Genomic DNA, 18,697 nt, shown 5'->3' on the forward strand with positions numbered 1-18,697 from the left:
TGGGTCTGTGGCTTTTGTGTAGTGTAGTGATTACACCAAGTTAAAATCTTCCAGAAGCTTTGTCAGAGAGTTGTTAATTTGCCATTCATTATAAATATATATATATATACACATACACATATGTATGTTTTGGTTTGGGTTTTTTTGTTTTGTTTTGTTTACTGTTTCAGTTTAAGGTCGTAGTCCTGAAAATGTGTTAACACAGGCACAGGGGGGTGTGGGTGAGTGTGTTTGAAATTGTCTGCTGAAAATACTCTGTAAGGATGTATGTGATGCAAGAGGTAGTCCCATCAGCATTATTTTGAAAACTGGGCCTTTGTTATCAGTAATTCTCATGTTGAGATATGAAATACTTTGGCAAATAATTCAAAGCTGTTCTTCAAAACCTTATCCCTATGTAGTGTCATTAAGTAGAAGTGTGAGAAGAAGTAGGAATCCTGATGAATGAGAAGTTCTAAGAGATGACAATAGCCTGTGGTCTTGGTGGATCGCTGTTATCCACATTAAATTCCAAGTGTCCAGTTTGTAGCACAGCAAATTAACACAGCATTTTAGGTTTTTGATAGCAGTAATACACAAAGTGCAATAATATATATCCTTTCCTGTCAATTCTGATTGTTGTTTCTTGTGTTTCAGTTTTCTACTGGGAATCCAATATATGAAACCTATTACAAACAGGTATGTTCTTTAAAAAAAAGTTAAAATAAAGTGCAGTTTCTTCTTCTCCAAGATTTCCTTGTCTTTCTTTTCCCCACTGGAGTGCTAAAACTGTGTGAATTCCAGGTGGTGATGCAGTTTGTGTGATTCCTTTTCACCTAGAGGCAAGAGACATTGCATTTCTTAAACCTGTTTTCACAACAGTCATGTTTTAATTAGGTGTTCATTTTTCTCCTTCAGGTAGATCCAGCATACACAGGGAGAGTTGGGGCAAGTGAAGCTGCTCTGTTTCTTAAAAAATCTGGTCTCTCTGATATCATCCTTGGAAAAGTAAGTTGAAAGAATTGGATAATGCAGTAATTGTCTGTACACTTCATTTAAATGAAAGGAAAAATTTACAAAGAAAATTTGTCTTTTGTGTAATGATCTATTGTTAATAAGTCAGGAACGTCGTGTATCATTAACTTGACAGCTGAATGAACACTTTGGGAAGACATACAGCAGGAAGTTTTGAGCTAAGTTTTCTTTGAAATTCACAGTAGCTTTTATTTTGTATCTCCACAGATATGGGATTTGGCTGACCCAGAGGGTAAAGGATACTTAGATAAACAGGTAAATTAAATGTTCATGTGGACTTCCTCTATTACCTTTCCCAGATTAGCCTTGTTTCGATCAAGCCCTGGTACCACTAGTAGTTATCTTTATCTTTTTCAGGGTTGAGTTTTTGTTTACAAGATGAGTTTTTTCCCCAGCACCGCTCATATCCAAGTGTATTACTCAGTGAGGCTGCAGAAAAGTTTGGTTCTAATTTTCTGTATCTCTTTCGTTTTGTAAATCATCAGTGTGTGTGTACTGCGTAGATACACAGTCATTGAGTCACAAATGAAAAAGTATGATTTGATTTTAGAAGACTTTCTTGCGTGAAAAAATTAGTGTTTTTGCTAAAAATGGCTTGGAATATAAAATAGCAAGTTACTTGTAGATACCAATAAACTCAAAATATTACTAATTCTTAAGAAAAATTGTTGTATTTTAATTAGAAGAGAGTTCTTCATATAAGCTAACTTCCAGTTTTCTCCTCATTGTTTCCTGTTACTATAACATTTTTCCTGACTCGTCCTTAAAAGCAAAGGGGTAGTTGTCATTATGGGTCTGTACATCTGGGGTTTCTTTTTGCTGAGTTGCACATGTACAGTGTTAGTAAAAATGGTAAATGGGTTATTTTTTGTGATTTAAACTGGTCTTTAATAGACAACACAATTGTTTGTTTGTAGGGTTTCTATATTGCGTTGCGCCTTGTAGCCTGTGCACAGAACGGCCACGATGTAAACCTGAGCAGTCTGAATTTGACTGTGCCACCTCCTAAATTTGTAAGTAATATCCACTTAAATGCAGGTATGTATTGAAATGAGAACTAAGGCTTCAGTTGGAACATTGGAATAATCTTCTATTTGATAAATATCACGATTCTGGGGCTTCAGGCTGCTGTCAAACAGTTCCTTAGGACACAGCAGCAAGGGCTGCTGCAGTCTTGTCATGCTGAGTGACAAGAAACTAGCCCCTTCCTGGACTGCAATACCAAAGTGAGTCAATTTGGCCACGAAGCTGATGTGGCTAAACTCTGAATTTATGGGGGGGAAAAAAAAAAAAAAAAGAAAGAAAAAAGTCTATTTTGGGGCTGGGTCAACAAGAATGAGTAGTAAAAAGCACCGCTGCAGCTTTGCCCTGCAGTAGCTGCTGCAGAACCTCTTTGGCTTGTGTTGGTTCTGTGTTTAGATACTGAATGCATCTACTCAATGTCCTTGCCCAAGTGCTGAAATGCTATAAAATGAGTGTGACTTTTATTTAGGTACATGTGCAGCCTATTTTCCTCAATGTAGTTAAGCTTCATGTCTATAACCATCTCAGACTTAATGCAGTTAGTAAGGGTTGGAGACAGAAGTGTGTGTATTTATTTTATCTATATAAAAATGTGGATATATAAAAATAAAAAAAATTCTAATTTTTAGCATGACACTAGCAGTCCTTTGCTGATCACACCACCCTCAACAGAGACTCACTGGGCTGTTAGGGTAAGTGTAAAAGAGAACACATTCCATCCATTTTTTAGAATAAATATTTTTCTTGTGTGTAGTTTTCCCAGTGAGAGAATTTTGTATCAAATATATTTCCCATTTCAAAAGTCCTCCCTTTCTGTGCAAACCTGTGCACGATAGAGAACACCAAGGTGTAGTTTTATAAACCACCCTTTGACAATCACTGGTGTGATGTTTTTAAGACAATGAATTTTAGTATTCTGCCTGGATTTCTTCCAGAATCCTACAATTAGGCACTTTGTTTGTATGAAGAAATCCCACTGGGAACAGCAAAGTATTTCACCACATCCAGTCTAACTATTAATTTAAAGCTTAAGTTCCTATGTTCTAATTAGTATTCAAAGATGCAAGCAATAGATATAAACTGGAAAAAATAACTATGCGGGTATATTTATATTTAGGTAATTTTCAACTGCAAACATTTCCAAAAGGTAGAAATCTAATAAAAAAACTTGTAGTTATAGGTACTTTAAAGTGGGAAGAATAAGTTTCAGTTCTATAGAGTTTATCAACATTTCTTAAAAACAGAAGCACTTATCTGCTGCATGGTAAAATCTCTTGGCTATCATAACAGGAGCTTAATTTCAAAGCTTTCTGTATGGGTTTGCATTTAAATGCAGTACAGAGGCACTTGCAAGAAAGCTTGGAAATTTAGGATGAATATATTACTGACCAGTCTTAATTTCTTTCTCATTTTCATTACTCACACAGACACACTTTTTTACTTATTCAGACTATTTCTTACCAACTAGGTGGAAGAAAAAGCAAAGTTTGATGGTATTTTTGAAAGCCTTTTGCCAGTAAATGGTTTACTTTCAGGAGACAAAGTAAAACCAGTACTGATGAATTCAAAGCTACCTCTTGATATCCTCGGAAGGGTAAGTTGTTTAGATTTAGCTAGTCTCTATTTAGCTTCTCATAGTTGCAACGTTAAAAATGTAATTTGTCAACAGAGATTAGGTTTTGGCTGAGATTTTGCATCGTGTGCCTGCTATAAAGCCAGAATGTTAAGACTCTGAAGTCTTCCACTTAGAAGTAAGAGTAGTAATTTTGGCCCTAGAGTAGATTGGCTTCATTATCTCTCCGTTCATTTAAGAGCTGGAAATTTGATATTGATTGTTTAAAAACAAGAAAAGGCTTGCCTGAGCCATAATTTGTGTTGCAACGTCAGATTCTGCTGTCTTCTCATTTTTACAAATATGAGTTATTAGACATACCATTAAATCCATCCCGTGTTTGTACAGGAGAATACCTTAAAACATCCTCCTTTATTTGTAGTACAAATTGTCAAGTTGTTTTTTCTCTCACGTGTATTTATGAATACTTCCAAGGTCTGAGTTTAGTATATTCATTGTGTACTTGCAAGGGAAGCAGACTGTAAAGTATTTTTCTGCCTCCACTGAAAACACGTTCTTTAATGCTTTGCATGTTGATATTTCTGACAATGAGTTCGTTCTGTGTAAGAGCTCTATTTGCTCTTAAAGTTACATACTTTTATCTCTTCAGGAAGAATTGCCTCTTGCCCTGTATTGTCTACATAATCTGTGTATGATTTGTTTTAATTCTTGAGTATCATGAAGTCTTGAAAGGCTTTGGATTTTATCTTGTTATTGTCACAATAGAAATTCAGGAAGATTTTGCCTCTTTCAGAAAAATTTGTGGACAAGATAAGGCACTGAGTAAATGGACAAAGGACTAATCAAGGAGCTTAAATTTGTCCAGTGATAAAGCAGAGTTCTCACAATTAGCCTCAAGTCTTGGCTTTTTGTGCACTTTACTGTCTCCAGGTCATACTGATGATTAAACAGTACTGTGTTGGAGTTCACAAAATTTTCTATCTCTCTAAGTCTTCTGCAAGTTTCAGAAGTTGACTGTGCCTAACCTAATAATGAGCTGTAGTTGATAAATGCTTAAATTCTCTCCAACAGGAAATTCAGGGGGCCAGAGGGAGCTGCTCATAGTTTTAGCTCTTAGTAGAAAACCCTAATAATCTAGGAATGAAGTAGGAGTTGGAGATGTATTGACTTGTCTATTGAACTTTCTTGTGAGGAATTTGAATGATCTGCTAGCCCACACCCTCTGGGTAGTTCTGAAATGCTTTTACTCAGCTTGATGACTCTGTAATTGTGTCATAGAAGGATTAAAAACCCACCTGCGTGGCAGCCAGAATTTGTTAGAGCCAGTGTTGGTTCATGTGGCCAGAAAACTCTAATCCAGTCTGTTTTATCAGAGAATGCTTAAATAGGTAATATAACTAATCTGATCTTAACCAAAATCTATGAGGAGTCTTTAGAGGGCATGTTAATATCATGAATGCATAAAATGTGTTGTTAAATACATTTTATACATAAATACAATAAAATGTAACATAAAATGTAACTAGGTCTGCAAATAATTTTTTAATCTTAATTGCTGTAGGTCTGGGATCTCAGTGATATTGATAAAGATGGTCACCTGGACAAGGATGAATTTGCTGTGGTAGGTTGCTTTAAATTCTCAGTTTGCTGCCTAGTCTGTCTGTCAAAGTAAATAGCTCATTTCTTTCTCAAGAGCTTTGCAGCTTTCTCTGCTACAATCAACTATTCTAATCTAAATTGTTCACATGGAGCTATTAAATGACCTTCCTCAAATCCATCTACTGACTCTTAAGTCAAGATTAACGAGATTAAACTTGTTGGAATTATATTCAAAATTAATTGCTCTGGTTTGCATCTCTAGTCTTACTGTATTTGTTTTACTAATATGTAAATGACTGACACAGGGAGATCTTGTTGCTTTTTCTAAAAATTGTGAATATTATCTGACTTTTTTGCCTTTTCAGGCAATGCATTTGGTTTACAGAGCTCTTGAGAAAGAGTCAGTTCCTTCACGATTGCCCCCTTCTCTCATACCACCTTCTAAAAGAAAGAAGACACCAGTCTTTCCTGGTGCAGTTCCTGTTCTCCCTGCAAGTCCTCCACCAAAAGACAGCCTCCGTTCCACACCATCCCATGACAGTGACAACAGTCTGAACAGCCCAGGGAGCTTGTCTCCCAAGCACAGCATCAAACAAACACAGGTACACATCTTCCTTTCTTATTTTTTTTAGTTTTGTGTATTTGTAAGCTGTAGGAAAAATAAATCTACTTTTTGATTTCTGCCCAGTGAGCACTTGTGTTTGGGTGATTTGGCTGGAGAAGGTGAAATGAGAATGGTAAGACTTGGAAGAACATCAGGTGAATTTTCATCAGTGACCACGAGGTAGCAAATCTTAGGGGGAATTTTCGCTTTATGAAGAAAGTGAAACCTTAGGTTTTGTGACTCTGTTTTAATACCAAAGAAATCATTAGTCTACTTCTAAATCTCCTGCTATTAGCGTGAGGACTAGTTGTATCTGTATTTCCAAAGAAATAATCCTTTTAAACTGATAAATAGCTGTGTATCAGTATTTTTATTCAGATAAAAAGTGTGAAGTTAAAACAAGCACTGCAAATACTTATTTACCAGTCAGACTGGGATATGCATGTTGTTCAGCACATCCAATTCTGGATAGTGTCATATATATTCAGTGTGTTCATAAAGACTGTTTCTGTTCTTTTGAAATACCAAATTTCATTTTGCAGCCAGCTGTGAACTGGGTGGTACCAATGCCTGAAAAAGTGCGATATGATGAAATTTTCTTAAAAACGGACACAGACATGGATGGGTTTGTGAGTGGCCAAGAAGTAAAGGACATTTTTATGCATTCAGGTCTGTCTCAGAATCTCCTAGCACATATATGGTAAGAATTCCATACTGGCTCTGTTTCTGTAACTTGCTGATCTGGGAACTCAGATTCAGAATGTGGTTGTAACATTAGAAAATGCCAGATACAAAAATCCCCAACTTCTTCTACTTGTCCACATATTGCAATATGTGGGCTATGTGGAAAATTAAGGGAGAAATAAATGCTCCCTTTGCTTTTCTGGGAGGGGAGGCAATAGGTCAGTCAGTGAATTGTGACTGCCTTTTGAAGTTCTAGTGCTCTAAATATTTTATCAGACTAATGCTACTCTATTCAGTTAAATATGCGTAATAAAATACTGCACTGTTCATGGAAATCTAACTAGAATGAGTAAGCTCTAATGAGGATGAACCAAAAAGAAATTACATGTGTATATGTATTTCAGGCTTTTTGGTAGAGCAGAAATAAGATTTTCTTGTTTGTAAGTATGATCTATATTTTATCAGGGCTTTGGCAGACACAAGACAGATGGGAAAGCTCAGCAAAGACCAGTTTGCACTTGCCATGTATCTCATTCAGCAGAAGGTCAGCAAAGGGATTGATCCTCCACAAGTGTTACCTGCAGATATGATCCCTCCCACAGACAGGAACACACCCATCCATGTAAGTCAGCAATTTGTTGTCAATAATACTGAACTTAGGTGCTTTAAAGGTTATGGGCTTTGAGTATTAATTTTGTATGGGTTTTTTTTTTTAGTATTATGATAAAGAATTGCCAATATTTTTTCTTATCTCCTCTTACAAAATTCTTTTAACATTTGAAATGTAGCTAATTTTTTAGCAGCCAAGACAATAAGTAAAGAAAAATGCAGTAAAATATGCCATAAACCAAGGAGTAATGATGCTAGAAAAAATCTAGCATAACACATAATCCTTTGTCATACAGAAGGTTGAGTCAGGGAACTTGAAACAGTAAATATTAAAAGCTGGCTGAGCAGCCTGTCCCTAGCAGTGATCACTACCAAATTCCTCCCATGGAAACAGAACTTTTTTTTAATGGCTAAACAACGAGTGATGTCTTCCTAGTTTCTGGGATTCATCCTTTGTAGCATGGCAGTCCACAGTCCTGTATCCATCACTGCTAATAACACTTTACTGAAGCATGTGACCCTGCTTTGTTCCTTTCATCAACAGCATGTCAGTGCATTTCTGAAACTGAGTTGAAGAACTGCTTCTGTCATGTCACTACATGAACCTTTTCTATAAATTATCCTGTGTTTTTCTATACTTCTATTTGCTTTCCCTAACCCAAAACCTTTGGAATTGTAAATATATTTGAATTATTGCTGTTACTATGGTCCTCCTAAGGTTTTTCCTATATCCTTTTCCTATAGACTCTATCAGGTTACTTGACCCCTGTAGGAACTGAGATCTCAGCCCTAACAGAAATGCGGCGTGTGAGTAATTGCAGTGTCCAAAGGAATGCACATTTCTAATGTATGCTTTTTGTAACTTCAAAAGAGTTTTTATTTCTACACCTTTGCCTGTCTCTGCTGAGTACTCTGCCACTTGCTCTTGGTGTGGTGATAATGTCACAGCAATGTGAAGTACCCAGCACTGGCTGCCAGCCTGGTGATGTTCCTTCCTTCAACTACTGGAGATGTACTGATCTGGCAGGAAGCTCCTGGGACAGGCAGCACAGTGCTTTTGAAATTATTTCTGGGCTATTCTCTGCAGCTGTGAGCAGTAAATACATCTTGGTGTGAGCGCTTTAAGCTTCCTGCTGCTTTCAGTTAATTGCAATTTTTTTTTTTCCATGTAGTGTGTGTTTATCTGAGCATAAGATAAAATACATTGTATGCTACTGTGAGCTTAGTTAAGCAACTCTTAACCAGTGCAGCAGCTCTTTTTAACTTACTTTCATAGTCATGTTGGGTGACACCTGGCTGTGATCCTGTCCAGCATTCAGAACAGGTCTCACAGCAAATCTGTATCTGGCCTTACTGTATAAAAGGGATTTTTGATTTTCTGCCTTGAAGAATAAGTCTGTATTGTTGTTACTTGTGATTACTTAATGGCGTGTTACAAAAAAAATGATCCCCCAAAAGTGAGGACTTAATTAAATTATTTAAACTGTATATTCTCCTATTGTTTCTACAAAAATGTTGCATCTTACTCTGCTGGTCTTGGCTTGTTAGTTGAGTACTTACTTATTTTCTTATCATTTAATAAAGCCACGCTTTCTGTGGTTGTCACAGCAGTCTCAAAGTGGGTAAAGCAAGCAAACTCTGCATTCTTTTTAAAATGCTCTCTATATAAAAATTGTAGGTCTCCTGGTTTGTCATAGTAGCAGTGAGTTCAGTGCTGCAGTTTTTGCTCAGTTGCAGTATTTTTTTTTTTTTTAAGAGTAATCCTTTTTATAATAACAACCAATTTTGTGCCTAATGCTGACATCCTTTCTTAACTCCTGATAGTGATTGTCTTATCTAGAAGGCAGGGGCTGCCCTCTGTATCTTTCCCAATCTACTCTTCAATGAATGTAGAAACAACCTGCAGGAAATGGGGTATAATTGCAGAAATTGCCAGTAATTTGTGGCAGGGGTCTAAAAGACTGGAATTACAATCTGATTTCATTAACTTCCCTGTAAACTTAACTATTGACTATAGCAGAACTGAATTTTTGGTTTTGAATTTTAATTCTGCCATAGTCTGCAATTTCCTTGTTGGACCTGTGCCTGTCCTTTCATTGTTGTGTGTTTAACTGCCATGTCTGTTAAACAGGCATATTAAAAATTCTCCTGTCTCACAGGTGGGACTGTGTGGCATGTTCCTTGCTTGTTACAGAATAATTTGCTGTGTCTTGGTAGAATTTTGCAATTGGAAATGAGGATTTTGTATCCCACCTCTGTCTTCAGCCTTTCTTAAAGGAAGAGCTTCTGTTACAACTTGACATTTTAATAGATTGTTTTGTTCTTAACAGGATAGTGCAAGTTCTGTTGGATCAGGAGAATTTACAGGGGTGAAGGAGCTGGATGATATTAGTCAAGAAATTGCACAGCTGCAGAGGTAATAGTTGTGGACTGTTAACAAAATCCTGCTGTAGAATAACAAAATAAGTCTATAGTACCGGTGTGTCAGTTACTTTTATTTTCTTTTAGTTATTTTGTCATTGTTTGTTGCTGTAATTGGTGATGAATTTCCTGGTGATACCTTCCAGGTGTCTCAGGTGACTTCAGAAGGTTGATGATGGGCACAGATGGTGTTTTTCAGAGAATAATTGGTACATATGCACCTTTTCTCCTTTAGAGAATACATGAGAATATGGGCTGGCATTTTTATCTGCATGGTGTTTCCAGAATAATACTTAATTGATTTTTTTCATGCGTGTTGTATTATTTAACTGATCACAAATACATGTTCTTGTTTATCTGACAGAGAAAAATACTCTCTGGAGCAGGACATTAGGGAAAAGGAAGAATCAATCAGACAGAAAACCAATGAAGTTCAGGTAGAAGCTCTGTTTATCATCAGTAGTTTTCATGTAAATCTAAGTAATATATGACAATTTAGCATTTTTTCTGTTGTTCTATCATTCTTTCTTTCTTGGGATTTTCCTATAACTGCTGAAAAAAATTTATTTTACTGTTCTCCATCAGAAATGTTTTCATCTGATGCTGGCTAATATAAGTACAGTATATGTGAACAGTTTCAAGAATCTTTTTTGTTAGTGTTTAACTAACACTAATTTAGGAAATCATTGTTTGGAGAGTACTGCTTTTGATCATTGGGATAACTCAATGCTATGTGCTCTGTGTCACAGTCCCTCTTCCTTCTTGTGAGCAGTGATTTATTTATATCCTGATGTCTTACACAAGTTCCTGCAGAAACAAACCAGGCCAATGCAGGGTGTAGCCTATATGATGTAGAAGATACTCTGAATTTTGCTAAGTTCTTTGTCTGTGGCTGATCCTTCCTTAAGACAACAGCTAAATGTGAGTTACAAGTTGTGGAATTTTCTTCAGGAACTGCAAAATGATTTAGATAGGGAAACAAGTAACTTGCAAGAGCTGGAGGCTCAAAAGCAAGATGCCCAAGACCGCCTGGATGAGATGGACCAGCAGAAAGCCAAACTGAAAGATATGCTGAATGATGTAAGGCAGAAATGCCAGGAAGAAACACAGGTGGTAAGTGTACATTAATTCTGGACCTGCTCAAGAGTAATATGTGTTCTGTTGAGGGAAATTCTGTGCAGTTAATGAATAAGCTTACTTGCTTTCTTTTTACCGTACATAGCAATTTTCACACAAATACAGAGGTCCAAGAAAGGATTTTGCTATCCTTAATACCTTCCAGAAGGGTCATAAATGAAAGGTTGAACCTGCTGATCTCCAGGGGTCCATTTCTACAGGAATTATTCTCCTCTTTCCTCCTCCTCTTTCCTCCTCCTCTTTCCTCCTCCTCTTTCCTCCTCCTCTTTCCTCCTCCTTCCTCAGCATTTATTCAGCTTAATAGGGCAACTGAAAATCAGTAGTCCTAACCCATGAGAGGGTCCATGGCAGTGGTGCTGATTTGGATCACTCTGAATGTCATCAGGATTGAGTTTTCAGGTGGATGCAATTGCCAATGGAAATAGGATGTTACCTTAAGGTAGAAACTTACTGCATAAGGAAGTCACATAAGAAAGTGTTTAAGGAAGGTTATAAGCAACTCTGTAATTTTAACTCATAAAAGAGTTAAAAATCAACCTTAAACTACTTGATAGATATTTCAATGGAACCAAGTTCTGAAGGTGAGCATCTAGGAAACAGCTTTTGATTACCTTTATATGTAGTGGGGTATTTCTCTGATTTAAAATGGTATTTCTTGGTTTTGTTGAATGTACTTTTATCAAGGATTTTGTGTAACAGCAGAAAGCAGCATGTGTTTCCTCATGTTAAGTTCTAAATATTTTCTTTAGTAGTTGGTAGGTTGCTTTATCACTTTCTATTACTTATTATAAATTCATAATTTAATAAGTCCCATTTATTCTAAATTTCACTCTGATGTTTCTACTGTGTTGTTTCAGATTTCATCACTAAAAATGCAGATTCAGTCTCAGGAATCAGATTTAAAATTACAGGAAGATGACCTTAACAGAGCAAAAGCAGAGCTGAATCGCCTCCAGCAAGAAGAGACTCAGCTAGAGCAGAGTATCCAGGCTGGAAAAGTGCAGCTTGAAACAATAATCAAGTCTTTAAAATCAACCCAGGAGGAAATAAACCAGGTATTCACTGTACTTTATACAGTTTTTTGCTTCTTGACATGCTGAGTTGAGAAATTATTTTTCAGAGGAGGAAAAAGTCCAGGTTCATGAAATAAGCCTTTTTGACTGGTGTTTAGTAGGTTAATTCCTGGTTTGAGTCAGGAAGCATTCAATTCAGGTGGGGATAAAATGCACCTGTCAGGCACCAGTGTTTAAGGAGACTGTAGCAATGACAGTGCTGCTGAGTGTATAACATGCTAATGCATTTTTCCTTCTCAGGCAAGAAGTAAGCTCTCTCAGCTGCAAGAGAGCCATCAGGAAGTGAATAAGAGCATTGAAGAATACAATGAAGCTCTCAATGGGATTCATGGTGGGAGTCTGACAAATTTAGCAGACATGAGTGAAGGCCTTGGGCAGGCAGAAAGAAGCAATTATGGAGCTATGGTAAGAAAATAATGCTGTTGTTTGGTACATTTTGCATTAATTAAGCTTCTGACTTGCACCTAATCTGAAGTATTTTTCAGTTGGTATTTAGCCCATGGTCTTGTGGATTTGTAATCTGTCACATGTTCAGTCTCAGGACAGAGGTGGGGCTTTATTTCTAGTTCAGGTGTTTTGTTTTTTCTTGAATGTTGTCCAGTTTACCAAGGTGGAACCTTCTCTTGCTGTAAATTTCCCTTTATCATGTATTTCCTTCTTATTTCCTAAAGAAACTCTACAAATTTCTGCTTTACAGTGGGCTATATTTATTATATATCTCATGTTCCCTTTCCAAAAGGATGTTTCTCTTTTGCTCAAATAATTACAGCATCATCTTTCTTATTTATTATGTCTTTATTTAATCAGCATTTTTTTCCCAAACCATAAAATCTTTCGAGTTCTTAAGCATTTTTGAGTCAGTTTCTTTTGGGTATCTAATGTTCATGTGGATATTAAATAATCCTCTAAATTGCAAGAATTTCCTTTTGTTTTTTAAGCCTTTTTCTTGTCTTAAATATGACAAGATAAAAATTGCACACTTGTTTGATTCTACTTGCACATCTGTGTGGCCCTTCCTCATTATGGAAACATGTTTACCCTTCTAAACACTGTATTTGCTATGAGTTCAGTTTGAAGTTCAATATATAATGTGTTAATTACCAGGGATTGCTGCTTTTTTTGCAGTACTTTACACTTGCTCTGTAAAAACAAACTGCTCAAAAGAAAAACAGTGTAGATAAAAAAGAACAGTGCATTGACAAACATGTACTTAAAGGTCTTAAAATACTTCAGTGCTTAGTTTCTGTGCTTGCATGGCTTGCATAAATATATTTGATTTCCAGTGAAAACCTCCAGATGTTTTGCTTACTTGCAAAACCTAGGAGCCACTTACTGGCAGAAAACACCAGTCTATATTCAGAGCAATTTTTTTAAACCATTGTGCCACTTTTTCTGTTTCTCAATTCTTTCTTCCTCTTCCTTGTCTCCTTCCTCCCCCTGTTCTGAGAAGTATTAATTAGGATGTTTTCATTTGCATCTTGTAAAGGGATGAAAGAAATCCTGTCTCTTTCTGGTGTTGGAGGCAGTGTAAGTGGGTAGTTATTTCTGGATAAGTTATTTCCTTGCATTGGGGTGGAATGGCTCTCATTGTCCCTGGAATTCTGCTGTGTAGGTGCTGTCTGCACTTGGGGGTTTCATCAGAGACCTCCCAACCAGCCCCAAGCCTGGGTTGTCATGCAAATGAATGTCATGAAGAGGTTTCATAACTTCAGTTTGCTGCTCGTTCATGCAGGGTATTTTCTGCAACTTGACAAACGTAGTTTTAGCCTCTGCTGAGAAACATCTTGTCATCAAAATGTTGGGGTGAATCTTCCTGCATGAAGTGCTTTATCATGGGACATCAGTATTTGGAGCTTTAAGCTCAAAGATGAGTTAACAAGAAGCAATCTTTGATCTGACTACTCACTAGTAATTTGTATTTGTAGTCCACAGATTATTTATGTATCCTTTCCTTTTAAATAAGTGACTTACCTGAAGCTGAGCTGTAATGGCAGGGGAAGAAATTGTTGATAGTGTGGTGTTTGGGGTTGGTTTGCTTTTGTTATTTAAGTACTTGAGTGTTGAATATATTAATGTGGGCAACAGTTTAACATTTAATTACTGTATGTACTGTTATCTTCTGGTGTTCTGTGTAGCCTTGGGGTACACGTTTCCTTCTGCTGAGTAATTACTTCTACTTAGAAGTCACATATTCAGAAAGTTCTGTAGGAAGTAATTTTAAAGACTGTTAAACAGGAACCAAGATAAAATACAATTTCTGCTAAATGGGTAACTGGGCATTTTTATCATGACAAGCTGCTGTTATGTTTCTCCACGTAATTTTTTAGGATGATCCATTTAAGAATAAAGCCTTGATGTTTACCAATAATACACAAGAATTGCATGCAGACCCATTCCAGTCAGAAGATCCTTTCAAATCTGATCCATTTAAGGGAGCAGACCCCTTCAAAGGCAGTAAGTGACAAGTGCTTATTATTAAAGACCTTGAAGGCCAATTGTTGAACGAATTGTATTTTCACAAACTTGGTTGTCATCTTGCTAAACAGTAGATAAAACAAATTGTTTTTTCTTTTCTGCATAGGTGACCCATTCCAGCATGATCCTTTTGCAGAGCAGCCACCTGCTCCATCAGGTAATAGCCCTTTTTAATGACAGAACAGATGTGGTATAAACACCTCATAGCCAAACACAAAGATTTACAAACACGAAGGAAGCATAAAGGTTTCTCTAGCTTCAGGTTTTTAATTTGCATGTGGGAACATAGAAACCCGACAGGGTGAGCATTCAGAATCAAAATGTTTTATGAGAAGTGTGTAAGTCATTATTAAGTCTGAAAGCTTCATATAGGCCTGTACTTGTTCAAACTTAGTAAACTCCCTCTGTAGAGAGGTCTCTGGAAGTCTTATCAGATTTACAATTTTTCTTACACAAACACAGTGTTTTGGTATCAGTGAGTGTGAGGTCAAATATAGAATGTTTTTTATAGACACACTAGTGCTACGTTCTGTTTACCTTTTCATGCTCCTCCTAGATCCCTTTGGAGGAGATCCATTTAAGGAAAGTGACCCATTTCGTAGTTCTGCCCCTGAGGATTTCTTCAAGAAGCAGGTGAAGAGTGACCCATTTACCTCAGATCCATTCACAAAACCCCCCACTTTACCCTCAAAGGTCAGTACTTTTTAAATCTACACTTAATAGATTGCTTTACTATTGACAGGCTTATTGTCTGAAAGCTAAAAGGAGTGAAATAACACAAAATGCTTTTTACCTAACTGATGAAATATCATTAATTGTAAAATGTAAGTATGGATTGTTATGGCAATCAGCTGTGTTCTCTCTGGTTCCATGATAATGAGGTGCATTCACCTTGAAGGCACTGTTAGGTGGATATTTTTTCTCTCTGTTGGGAATTTCAAACCAGCAGCACCCATTCATTCCACCATTCCCTCCATCCCATAGATTTGTGCAGTCACATAGTGAATGAGATGGAGGAACTGCTCTGGCTAAAGGATTCCTGAGACCTCAGCAGATGCTGGAGCCAGCACAGTGGAGGGACTGCACAGAACATGCTTGTTAGAGCCATAGTCACAGTTCTAAGCTGTCCTGATGTACATGTGTGTGCTTGTTTGGAGGGGGAAGTATGAATTTTTCCATTTTGTTTTTATTAGTATTTTCCTCACTTTATGCAATTCATTGAGTGTTGCTACACAACCCCAGTTTCAGTCAGTGGAAAGTTTGTTTTGCAGTATAGGATTGTACTTAAATAAAAGGTGACTTGTCAAACTCAAGAGCAAGTGTAAAAACCATCTTTTAAAAAGAAGCAGTATACAGACTCCCTGAATTAATAATAATAATAATAATAATAATAATAATATAAATTCATGGCCTGAATATTCTGTCTCTGTTGCTTAAAGACTGAACACTTCTGTATTTTCATATTTTGCCCTGATAACTAATGTTGCATATATTTCAGTGGGATGTTCTTCTCACTTGTAGGTACCTGGTGTTGTGTTCAAGGCTATCAATAGTCAAATGCACTAATAATGCAAATTTCATATAATCAGTTGATTTTATCCTACTCTGTCCACTGAATAGAGTGGTCTGAATTTGGAAACTATTTGTCTTAAAGCAAGAGATTTTGATAGGCATGAAAAGGTAAGTGTGCAGTCCATCAGAAAAATAATTATGTATATCTGTTCTTATTTAGCCTGACCCTTTTGAAAGCACTGATCCTTTTACATCTTCCAGTATCTCTTCAAAAGGTCCAGGTAAGAAGTAAACATTTTCACATGAAGTTGTATAAGGAAGTATCTTTTTATGAAAGAAGACTCAAATATAAGAGTTGAGAATAGAGTCTTGTGAACTGTTGGCAAAAAGCGTAGTGGTCTTGTTCTGGTTCATGAAGACTGTCTTTGTGGCATTATATATGTCACTTTTTTGCTTGTATTTTCCCTCCAAACAACTGGTAGAAAACCTATTGTTTTGGGGAATTCTCTTTTAACATCTCATGGCAGGTCAAAATGCAGGTGTGTTTTAATCACCTGCCTAATTTTGTGCTTCACTGGCACCACCAAGCATTCATTAAGTATTCCTTAAGCAATTCTTAAGTATGATTCAAAATAACTTTTTTTTTTTTTTTTCCCTGCATATCTGTTCCAGATCCATTTGGAACACTGGATCCATTTGGAAGTGGTGCTTTCAGTGGTGGTGAGGGATTTGCAGACTTCAGTCAGATGTCAAAGGTAAAGGTTAAAAGGAAAGCAACTGTCCTTTTTTAAAACATATGTACAGACACTTTTTTAAAGACTGTGATATGATTGTAACTTTTCAGCTGACAATTCTGGTTTTATTCATTTTTTTTTTCCAATCAGCCTCACCAGTTGTATAGCAAAAAATTTTCCAACCATCTCAGGTATAGCAAAGTCTTACTAAGATTGGTAGGTTCAGTAGGGATAAATAAACTTTTCACAAATAGTTTCAAATACCAGATCTGGAGAAGAAATTAACTTGTAGTTTTAACTTGTAAGAAGAGGTACTTGTTGCAGATATTGTTATATTTCAGTGTCCAGCCTTTGTCTAAGTCCTGGAATTTGCTTCCTGGTTACTTCATAGTAAGTATCCTGACTTGTTTCTAAACTTACCATAAAATCATTAAGGTTGGATAAGGCCTCTAAGATTGAGTCCAACTATTAATGAAACACTACACTACTAAATATATCTAAACAAACCTTACACCACTCTTAACAGTCAGTCAGTCTCCCCCATGTTATAAATGTGCAATTTCTGTTCATTTTAAAGAGCAGATGAAGAAAAAAGGTTCAGGACACACATGAAAAAAAAAAATGGATAATTGGAAAGGTCTTGGTCTTCATTTTCCCCAGGTGGAGTTTGGAGTTTGCAGTTAACATCAGTGCCCACCTCCTGACATTAGTTCTACAGTAACACTTGATCACTGTAGAGTAAATGTTAAAAATGAAATAGGTTATCGTTTCACTTTGACTAATTACATTTCTTGGTGTCTTTTACTGTTTTGGGGAGGGTTTTAGCTCTCCACTAGATGGCGACAGCCTTTACCGATAGACACGGCTGGCTTGAGGTAGAAATTTTAGCAAAGGTTTGACTGTGATTTTTACCTTTGTTCAAAAAATTCCTCTTTCTTCATTTCACAATGAGAAGCTTCCCTGCCTGGCATAATACTTGTGCACTTCTTAATAAATAGCTGTGTCCTCTAGAAAAGCCATCTGAATGCAGGAAGATTTAAACCCATGCTTCTGGATATTCCCTAAGGTTTTGCTAAAAAGTCAAATACCTGTGTGTAACTTCAGAAAAGCTTTGAATAAAGTTATCCCTTCTGCAGTGTGCTGTGTTTTTCCAGCTTCTCTCATGGTTCTGTTTATCAGAGTGAAGGTCAGGCTATGGTATGACTGTTCATTGCCAGATTGTAAAAAGCAGAGTTTTACTTCCTTTTATTTTCTTGTCAGCTTTTTTTGCTAGGACTAAAAAGTTCTACAAGTACTTTAAGTAATTAAGAGCATAAGGTCTTTTGAATGTTAATGAAATCTTAGCACCTCTGTCATTGGGCTTTAGACTCCTACACCACTGACAATTCTGTACATCTGCCCTCAGGTTTTGAAGTTAATGCTTTTACTTGACTTAACCTCTAGCTTCATGAAACCACAGGTATTCTGCAGTGTGCTTACATCCTTTTTCTTTTCTTTTTTTTAACGTAGTCGATAACTTCAGACCCCTTTGCCTCCTCTTTTGGAGGAGCAGGATTCACAGATGACCCTTTCAAAAGCAAATCAGAAACACCAGCATTACCACCGAAGAAAATTGTCCCTCCACGACCCAAGCCACCCAGTGGTAAGGAGGTTTTCTTCTTTTAAAAGCTTCTTCTTTCAATTTACAGTGTATTGCTGGATATAAGAACAAGTTGACAGTCTACTGTCTACCTTATATTTCAACCATGGAGGAAGATGTGAAGTTATTAGTAAATTGACAAAATTATCAGTAAACCAGACTGAAACTCTTCAAACTGGAAAACAGATGATGCTAGAGTGCTATGACAGATCTGTAAAATCACATGTGGCAGGGAAAAACCCTGTATTTTCTAAGTAGGCAACACGTAAGATAAGTAAATGGAATATTTAAAACAAAGAGGTTTGTTTTTATACAGTTATCTAAATTTAGGGTATATTTCTGTTTGTCAGGAATATGGTGAATGCAAAAAAAAAAATTAAATGGTCTTAAAAAACCTCTAGATAATTCTCAGAAGAAACAGAGGCAACGGGGTGTCCCCAAAAGCCAAAATACTGGCTCTAGCTCTTTTGTAGCTGAGTAGCAAGGCAGTCTGACTATGACTGCATCTTTATCTTGTTTTGATATTCTTCCTGAGGCATCTGCCACTAGATACTAACAAGAACAGGGTACACAGTCAGACAGACCTGTCCTGATCTCTCT

General features: G+C 36.7%; 1 protein-coding gene across 9 annotated transcripts in view; it reads left to right on the forward strand.

Moving 5' to 3' along the window:
• Positions 1-18,697, forward strand: part of EPS15L1 (epidermal growth factor receptor pathway substrate 15 like 1) — a 46,416-nt gene that overhangs the window by 3,783 nt on the left and 23,936 nt on the right. For 4 of the 9 annotated variants that reach the window (XM_062510260.1, XM_062510267.1, XM_062510264.1 and 1 more), the window contains exons 2-23: positions 637-678; positions 898-987; positions 1,222-1,269; positions 1,932-2,027; positions 2,667-2,729; positions 3,506-3,631; positions 5,172-5,231; positions 5,575-5,811; positions 6,356-6,513; positions 6,963-7,119; positions 7,851-7,913; positions 9,437-9,522; positions 9,892-9,964; positions 10,479-10,640; positions 11,522-11,719; positions 11,978-12,142; positions 14,065-14,191; positions 14,319-14,369; positions 14,769-14,905; positions 15,945-16,005; positions 16,397-16,479; positions 17,968-18,100. In XM_062510260.1, the coding sequence (XP_062366244.1) occupies positions 637-678; positions 898-987; positions 1,222-1,269; positions 1,932-2,027; positions 2,667-2,729; positions 3,506-3,631; positions 5,172-5,231; positions 5,575-5,811; positions 6,356-6,513; positions 6,963-7,119; positions 7,851-7,913; positions 9,437-9,522; positions 9,892-9,964; positions 10,479-10,640; positions 11,522-11,719; positions 11,978-12,142; positions 14,065-14,191; positions 14,319-14,369; positions 14,769-14,905; positions 15,945-16,005; positions 16,397-16,479; positions 17,968-18,100 (2,416 nt within the window). Of the gene's footprint in view, positions 1-636; positions 679-897; positions 988-1,221; positions 1,270-1,931; positions 2,053-2,666; positions 2,730-3,505; positions 3,632-5,171; positions 5,232-5,574; positions 5,812-6,355; positions 6,514-6,962; positions 7,120-7,850; positions 7,914-9,436; positions 9,523-9,891; positions 9,965-10,478; positions 10,641-11,521; positions 11,720-11,977; positions 12,143-13,960; positions 13,964-14,064; positions 14,192-14,318; positions 14,370-14,768; positions 14,906-15,196; positions 15,513-15,944; positions 16,006-16,396; positions 16,480-17,967; positions 18,101-18,697 lie in introns of those variants that run through there. The other 5 variants (XM_062510265.1, XM_062510261.1, XM_062510262.1 and 2 more) reach the window with 5 other exon arrangements.

This window comes from Cinclus cinclus, chromosome 28, assembly GCF_963662255.1.
Source record: "Cinclus cinclus chromosome 28, bCinCin1.1, whole genome shotgun sequence".
Taxonomy (NCBI): Eukaryota; Metazoa; Chordata; class Aves; order Passeriformes; family Cinclidae; genus Cinclus; species Cinclus cinclus.